Source organism: Pygoscelis adeliae, unplaced genomic scaffold, assembly GCF_000699105.1.
Source record: "Pygoscelis adeliae isolate BGI_AS28 unplaced genomic scaffold, ASM69910v1 Scaffold425, whole genome shotgun sequence".
Taxonomy (NCBI): domain Eukaryota; kingdom Metazoa; phylum Chordata; class Aves; order Sphenisciformes; family Spheniscidae; genus Pygoscelis; species Pygoscelis adeliae.
This window is the reverse complement of record NW_008824775.1, coordinates 707826-716685: the sequence shown is the minus strand read 5'-3', so window position 1 is coordinate 716685 and position 8860 is coordinate 707826. Positions and strand designations below refer to the sequence as shown.

At 48.4% G+C, this 8860-nt stretch overlaps 1 protein-coding gene across 1 annotated transcript; it reads right to left on the bottom strand.

Moving 5' to 3' along the window:
• Positions 1-2115: 2115 nt before the first annotated feature.
• On the bottom strand, positions 2116-5602 carry LOC103916787 (lysozyme g-like). Its single transcript, XM_009323841.1, has 6 exons — positions 5582-5602; positions 4745-4818; positions 4247-4348; positions 3789-3985; positions 3527-3665; positions 2116-2519 (listed from the first exon to the last, which is right to left on the bottom strand). Exons 2-6 carry the CDS (start codon positions 4785-4787, stop codon positions 2386-2388), a joined length of 615 nt encoding a protein of 204 aa, XP_009322116.1. The 5' UTR covers positions 4788-4818; positions 5582-5602; the 3' UTR covers positions 2116-2385.
• Between the last annotated feature and the right edge of the window lie 3258 nt (positions 5603-8860).

The following is an 8860-nucleotide window of genomic DNA, read 5'->3' as shown; positions in this document are numbered from 1 at the left end:
ATGGGCTGTGGTGATGATGGCAAGCAGCGTCTTTCCAAGTCAAGGTGACTTGCTAGGACAAGTACGTAGTTACAAGACAAGTTCAAGAGGAAGCCAGGAAGGAAAGTCAGCGAGGCAAAATCAGGATCAGTAGGTTACAAAGCCAGGTGCAGGCAGACTTCCAGCGCAGCACGGATGAGGACCTAGGGCAAGGTTGTGAGCTTAAATGCAGCTCCTGAACCAGCAGGCAGAAAGTGCATGGGAGGGGAGAACAGATGAGGCTCCTCATAGCGTGGTATCAGAGCTGACCTTCAATGCAGGCAGCCAGACCTCTGGGAGAGAGGGGGAAGAGGCTGCAGAGCCCGTCACCGCAGTCAGGGCCCAGACAGCATGATCACCCCAAAGCTGGCTCATTTCCAGGCTGAGCAGACCCAGCTCCTCAGTGCCTCTTTGTGTGTCCTGTGCTCCAACCCTTGAACATCTTGGTGGCCTCTGCTGAACTCACTCCAGTGTTTCAGTGTCCCTCTTGTAGCAGGGAGCCCCAAACTAGATACAGAGCTCCAGGTGTGGTCTCACAAGCATGAAAGAGAGGGAAATGATCGCTTCACTCCCTGCTAGCTAGGATTTTGCTAATGCAGCTCAGGGTGCTCTTAGTCTACATCTCCATGAGGGCCCATGGTGTCCAGCAGGACCTCCCAGGTCCCTTTTTGCACAGCTTACTTTCCAGACAGTTGGCCCCAGCCCATACGGGCGCATGGGGTTATTCTGTCCCAGGTACAGGGCTTTGCCTTTGTCTTGATCGTCACGGGGTTGCTGTCAGCCCATTTCTCCAGCCTCTCCAGGACCCCACATTTGCTATCAGCTGTGAACTTGCTGGGAGCGCTCTCTGTCCCTAGTCTGAATTGCTGCTGAAGACACAAAGCAGTACTGGTTGCAGGATCCATCCCCGGGAGATGCCACTAGAAACTGGCCACCAGCTGGACCCTGTGACACTGACCACCAGGCTTTGAGCCTGGCAACTTCCTAGCCAATTTTCTACCTGCCTATCCAGTCCATGTCTCACCAGTCTGGCTATAAGGATACTACAGCAGGCTGGGGCAAAGACCTTGCTAGGTCAAGGTATACCATACCCACTCCTCTCCCCTTTTCCGTAAAGCCGGTCATCTCATCGTGGGAGGCAAACAGGTTGGCTGGGCACTATTTACCCTGCTTAAATCCATGCTGGATGTTTGCAGCATAGTCTCTGATTGCTCCTGGAAGGACGTGTGTCATAACTCTGTGCACTGTTAACGGCTTTGGATTGCATCTTCGTATCCATTTAAGATGCTTGCAGCCAGTGGTTTTTCTAATCATTTTGACATACGGTTATTCCCAGTCCCAGAAGGTGTGCTCATCATGGAAGAATAAAGGAAGTTCCCTCAGCATGCAAGTGGATGCTGGTGGGAAAGGCACAGCTTGCACTACTTGCTGCCAGACCAAACCCAACTCTTCCTTTGGCCCTGGAGAATGAGTGTCACTCAGTCCTGCAGGCATCTACCCCTCTCCTTTTGTTGCCTTTCTACTCTCCCACCCCCAAAATAGTTCAATTCCAGGTCTAGAAGGAATAGGAGCACCAAAATATGCTGAACTCAACGACTGCTGTTTTCCCGAGTGTCACTCTTCTACAAGCCGCAGAGGGGGAAAAGAATTTTATGATGCGCAAATATGTATTTCATCCTGTTCCCTTCTCAGTTTCTCCATCTGCCTAAAATTAACATCATGCTTATCCAAACTTTGCTAACACACATGACAAGATGAGTACATTGGAGTCCTGCTTTGCTTGCTAATAACACTTTTATTTGATTTCTGTTTGCTTATTTCTGTATGACTGAAAACATCCATCTCTACTCTATGCATTTATATGAAAAATTAGCATTCAGAAAAAAATTACTACTCCACAGCATAATGTAAATATCAAGCAGCTTTGAAAAAATATATCATTAAGCTAATACCCAAGGAAGCATTTTGCCTTTTGATTTCTTAAGGGAATGACAGCTTTTGGCGGAAATGTGTTTTAAGATCTGGAAGGCAGCAAATTATCAATACCAAAACAAGATAGTCCTCATAACTCAGGGAAACATGTAGATAGCAGAAAAAAATATTAAGATTTTGGTAATATTCCCTTTGTAAAATCCAAACCGTATTGCTTGTAAAGAAACTACATGACTGGTGTCTTACTGAATATTGTTTTAAAAATTGAGGGCTTTAGTCTGCACATTCTTATTCATGTAAATAATTCCTGATTTACATTTACAGATACATTTGCATCTGTATGGGTTTGCAGGGTACAGCTGCTCTGTGTCTTGGCTCCCTCAGGGGTGTCATGCAGGTGATGGTAAGGAAGTTACACGGTAGAGATTCCCGAGTCTAGTATCCGTGTCTCTTGTAATACTGGGCTCGTGCAACCACGTCGTTGGAGTAGTCATTGTGGGTGGTGCCAATGTCCATTCTGTCATAGCTTCGGACGTTATTAGGACCAGCATTGTAGGCAGAAATCCCACCTGAAATGAAACACCAGAAGAAGTCATACAGACTTAAAAAAAAATTAGGGAAAATTCCAGCCTGATATGTTCTGCTTTTACTGGTTTTGAAAGCTTTCACTTATGGGGACTTCGGAAGGGGAGTAGGCGGCATTATCAGAGCTTCTCTGACTTAAGTGGGGCTCTGCAAACAGCTTACAGTTATTCCTGAATCCACCAAAACATCAGAAAGATACCTGAGGTTTTGTGTTCACAGACATTTGCAGCTTGATGAACTTGCACCATATACCTGGTCCAGCATAAACCCTTCATTTACACTGGGCTTGTCTGGGCTTGTTCATATCATATCATATCATATCATATCATACCATATCCAACATCCTTGTAACTTCTCACTCATCCTTGAAAATCACTGCTCTTAAAAGAGAGCTAAAGCACACTCATACATTGCATTATCTTTGTCTCACAGCTGCGTATATGCTACTCCATATGCTGTGTTGGAAAGCAGAGGTATCTGAGGTGGCTGTGAAATGAGCCCTCCTTGGCACCCCAGCAGTCCAAGGGGGTTGTGGGGTGCAGCCTGCTTTGAAGCAGGCAGCTTTTCCACATTGCGTGGCACAGTTTTGCAATTCCCTGAGAGCAAACACCTTGTCTCCTCTGTCAACAGAGACACAGAGTGAACTGCTGGCCCCATTCAAGTAAACCACGGAGCGCTTTGTTAACCTGAATCGCTGTAGGAGACTCCTCATGGTCAGATAAAGAAAGCTCTTGTATAGACTAGATTTCAGGTGTATAAATATTTGCTGCACGGTGCAGGAAACTCAGTGAGGCTGCCATACTAAGGAAAGGCAGAAACTACACAGAATTGACAAAGCTTGTCTTTTCTCGGTGAAATAAAAAAAGGGGCGAAAAGCTAAGCGACAGCCTTTTAGAAACGTGGTTACTGAGGAACACGGGAACTAATTCAGTATGTTCTTGTCCTAAAGTTTTTCTTCTCCCCTGGACAAAACCTGTGGCCTGTACCTTACCTTTCAGCTGTTGATCCTTTGTCCAGCGTGGGAACTTCCTCTGTATTGTCTTTATCATGTTGACAAGTATGTTTGTGCCCTGGTTAATATGAATTTCGCTATTCCATTTTCCCACAGGTTTATGTGAGTTTTTGTCAACCTAGAAATATCAAAACAACAAAAAGAAGTAATTTCCCTGCTGTAATGGGTGATATGTTTAGGAAGCTTACTTTTATTTATACGCTATTTGTTTCTCAGGTTTTAGTGGAGTATCAGCAAATACCTGCATTAAACCAAACCCATTTCCATTGTCGCCCCAGCCATTCTTCAGTATTTTGCCAGCATGAGATTCCCGGGAGATGATGCCAGCGATCAGGGCTGGTTCGATGCACAGTTTTTCGCCAACTCTCTTAATGAGTGCTTTGTATTGATTCATAGCTCTTAGGTCCCCTTCAGCGATCTTTTCTGAAGCCCTAACTCCTGTAATTAAAATCAAAAGTAAAGATATTTGCTTAATAACTTTTAAAACTCAGAATTGTCTCTCACCTCTCTCCTTCTAATACAGACAGAATTACAACAAAATTTTGTTTGCCTCGCCTCTGGGAGGAGGTAGATGATCACCTACAGGGATATTATGCAGGCTCAGCAGCTAGTGTGTGTTCAGCACTTTGGAAATATGAAGGATTTGGGATTATTGTGCCACAGAGAAATGTAGCCGTATGGCAGAAGAGGGATACTCACCGCAGTAGCGTAAACCTTCTGGCTTTGCAGTTTGGCATGAAGCCCCAGAGGTTTTAATTCTGTTTACACTGCCGTAGCAATCCGTGCGGCCCTGGGAGGCACCTGCAGAGGCGACACGGAAAGGCTCAAGCAGTAAAAACCTTTTGTGACTGCAAGTAAAACCCAAGGGGAAGCTGCACCCCGGAGAGGACGGGCTGCGGGCTGCGGGAGCTGCACGGGGCTGCCTCTGTCGCTCCTTGTGATGGAGAGGAGGCGAGGTCCTGCCCTGCATCCTGCACCCTGCACCCTTTACCCTGAGCCCACCCGTCTCTCAGAGGCCACCCCTCCTTCTGCAAGAGTCGCAAGGGGACCCGAGCACTCTCTCCTCCGATAGAGTCTAGCGGCAATCGAGATTTTGGGGAGGGGGGTGAGGAGGTGCATCAATGTCTCCTGCTTCCCGGCTGTGGGGCATGTGTCCCCCACTGCTTGGGGCGAGGCAGCAAGGGACGCCAGACTTACCCAGGAGGGCAGCAAGGCCCAGCAGCACGAGCATCGGGTACATGGGGTGGTTCCTCCTGAGCACACCGAACAGTCTGAAAATCAATCAGTCAGCATCAGCACACATGAAGACATGAATATATCTCACTACTTGCCAAATAAACACAAAGAAACTCTTTCTGAGCTGATGTGGTATTTCTCTTGGTTGGGTAGGCAAAGCAATACACAAATGGAGTTACGCCTCTTTTTATAAGAGACCTCAATGGCAGCTCTCCTGCTCCGGCACAAACCAGGCTGCAGCCATTCACAAGAGACTTGTAACCTCTCACTTCTGCTGCCTTCAAACCTGTGTCTTCTACGACATCTTGGTAACTTCCTCTAAATCTCAAACCCCAATATTTAATTCAGAAAAAATAAAATTAGTAATGTTCAGTGCCCTGTCCTGCTGCGCTCCCACCATGAACGTCCTTATTCCCTGCCCGTATTCTGCATAGAAATCACCTTCACCACACCTGGACAGCTTTGCCTGAATCTCCTGAGACTTTATACTCGGAAATTGGCACTTTCAAGATGCACGCTGTCTAAATTATTGTGGCTATCTACTTTAGGGTGAGTTGTACTCTGGGAGCACCCATTTCCCCTCACTGGCTGTGAGGGGAGCCTAGGGAGATAGGCTCATTTATGGATGAGAGCCATCTAAATTTAGGTGACTTATATTCAGAACTACAGGACAAATCTTGGTATCCTTATTCAAACAGAAATCTCACACAGCAAAAAGCTGCAGCCCCTGGGCTGCTGAAGAGGTGGTATTGCTGAAGGGAATGAGAAGAGTTCCCGCCCTGAGGGGTAATATCTTACCTACTTGTCCGCAGCTCAGCTTCTGGCACAGGACTGTGGTTTGGGGAAGTTTTATACTACCTACTGTTCGGTGGTAATCTGACACTGTGATGAAAGGTATTGGGTTGTGGTTTTGTGAGACTTAACAGCATTTATTTCTCATGTAAACAGAACCTGTTGCACTATTTACATGGGCGTGACGGCACGTAAGTTCTCAGGAGTGGCATTTCCCAGATTTCTAAAGGAAAAAACACCATCCAATTTTCCTCTGGGCATCTATCCATCTACATCTTATATTTCACACCCTATTGTGTGAGGTGTGGTGAGGGCCGAGCTAAAAACCCAGCATCCAGCTGTTCTGCAGGTGTTTGCCCCAGTCCCATCCCAGTATCCCGAGGGCTGGGACTGACCCTGGGCTGTCAGCTACGTGGCACAGAGGGGCATGCAGCCCTACTGCCTGGGTTAGCACTCTCCTGAGAGACTGGCCGTGTCCACGCTGGTGGCCCATCTCCCCCTGCCTGGGTGGGTGCTCCCATGACATTGTGCTCTGCTGACATCGCTTGTCAGCAGAAAAAAATAATGATGCCTTGTTGTTTCAGCTTTTTTTTTTTCATAGTAGTTTCTAACGAGACCAACACATCTCTGAAATGATTCAGACAACCCTTTGCCTCAACATTTCTCTCTGCTGTGAGGGGGAGAGGTTTCTGGCATATGCCTGCTTGTGAGTAGAGGGACTGTAATGAGCCAGGCATTTCCAATCACCAAAACTGCATTTGCCACCTGGGGACAGACACCAATGCTGAGGATACCGGTGTCACGTTAGTGAGGAGTTATTTGCCTGCAGTTGCTCAAGTCAGAGGGTCCTGGAGCCCCTTGCCTCTGTCCACCAAGCTCCTTGCCTGCCCTTGAGAGACCTTTCCCTCCCTCCACTCCCCAGCCACATTTCTGCACACTCACAACCCTTTCCCCTCCACTTCACATGCCAAAAATACCACAGGGGGGAAAAGTATTGCCCGCTGTGGGTGGGGGAGTTTGGCTGGTGTCTTTGGAGGCTGTGGTCAGTCTCAACAGGGTGTATAGGGGGCAGAAAGCAAAGCACAGGAGAGCTTGTTGGGCACAGCTTTATTAGTGGTGGGACTGACTTGTTCTGCTGATGTCCCTCTTTGCAAGCCCCCATTCCCTTTGATGGTTTGGATGCATGGGATCTTGTCCCACCTCCGACAGCGTCTTTGCAAGATGGAGCCGCTGCACAAGGCTGGTTGTGATGAAAGGAGTGGCACGCCGCTCTCCAAGGTTTACCTTCATTATTTAATAACTGGGCAGAGGAGTGCCTTGTGGACGTGGCAAGTTTTCCCAAGAAGATTGTCACAGAAGGAGAAGCTGATAATGAATAATGGAATGGGGATTTCCCCCCATTTTTAGTTGGAGCAAGGCAAATAACACTGAGTTGGTTATTAACCTGTTGCTGTGATCACAGGACTAGCTGAACCTCTCTCTGTGCCCTCTCTCTGTCTTCTCTGAGGTCTCCCTGAGGCCCCATGATTTCACTTCTCCCACGGGGCTCATGGTCCCGTGGTGGGACCGCAGTGCTGGCTTTCCCAGCTGCTCTGCTCCCCTCTGCCCCTGCATTTTATTCTCCCCGGTAGTCTGCAGTTGGAGGAATCAGGTGGCCCAAAACAACCTTCTTAAAATGTTGCTTCTTTACCTCTAAAAGCAAAGCCCAGCTTTGTGGGGGGATGGGCTACAGATGCCAAAGTGCCACTTAATATGCTAGGTGAGCTGTTTCAGTCCAGGACCATTACACCTGAGGTGTTGGCATCACTGTTTTGCTGACTGTCCCTTGTCCAGCCCTTGAATGACTGATGCCTAAACCATGTTGGTGCTCCTACAACCGACACGGGGAGCTCCTCTGTGCGGCAAGCTGTGCAGCATCCGTGCGAGCGGCTCCTTCATTGTCTCTCATCATGTGTGCCAGGAAGATTACATCTACATTTTCCATTGTCCCCTCTGGCTGCATCTTCACAGAGCCACAGAAGCACAGAGTGACCAAGGCTGGAGAGGACCTCGGGAGGTCTCTAGTCCAACCCCTTGCCCAAAGCAGTACCAACTTTGAAGCTAGATCAGGTTTCTCAGGGCCTTGCACTGTCAAGTTTTGAACACCTCTGAGGATGGAGATTTCCCAGCCTCTCTGTGCAACCTGGTACAGTGCTTAACCACCAACCGTTTTTTGTGAAAAACTCCTTTTCTTTTATCAAGTCCAAATTTGCCTTGTTGCAACATGTGACTGTTGCCTCTGACCCTCTTGCTGTGCACCTTTGAGAAAAGTATGACTCCATCTTCTCTATAAGCTCCACATAGGTATCTGGAAATGTCTCCCAAAAGCCTTGTCTTCTCCAGGCTGAGCAGACCTAGTTCCCTCAGCCTCTGCTTGTTTAACTTGTGCTCTAGCTTGGTGGCTTGCACTGGTGTACAGCACATCAGGATCCATTTTATACTGAGGAGCCCAAAACTCAGCACAAGTGCCAAGTAGATGGGAGGGTTCATTTCCCTGGACCTGCTGGTGATGCTTTTCCTAATGCAGCCCAGGAGGCTGTTGGCCACCTTTGCTGCAAGGGTGTGTTACCCACTCGTGGTCAACTTGTTGTCCGCCAGGACCCCCAGGGCTTTCTCTGCAGAGCTGCTTTCAAACTGGCTGTTCTCCAGCATGTACTGGTTCCCGGGGCTTTTCCGTCCCAGGTGCGGGACTTGGCAGCGCCTGCAGTTGGATTTTATGAGATTCCTGTCCAGCCTGTCCTCTGACCAGCAGTCCTGTCCCACCAAGCACCTGTGAACTTGCTGGGAGTGCTCTCTGTCCCACATTGGTACTGAGGACACTGAACAGTACTAGCTGCAGGATAAGTCCTCAAGGGCAGCTCGCGGGGTGAAGGCACGAGAGAGTCTCAGGTCAGCTTGTGTCCTCACTGTGTGGGTTTTTTCATGCTCTCAAACATTTCTCCTCTATTGCTAACTAGCTTAATAAGGGTAGGGTAAGAAATGAGTGATCCTAGTTATGTCTTCAGGGGAGAAACTAGGCTGATGTATGCTTCCCAAAGCAATTAAGCCCATTTAAGCTGTGGGAGATTACTCAGCCTGTGGCAGGGAGGCAGGATGCTCTGGGTGCCGGGACCTCCCGCACTGGGGGCAGGTCCCTTGTCCTGAGGCGGCACCGTGAGCTCATGGGGAAATGCAGGGGCTTGTGGATGGTTGAGGCATGTGAGGAACTGGCGAAACTTCATGGACAAGAGGAGCAGCCTAGAAGGG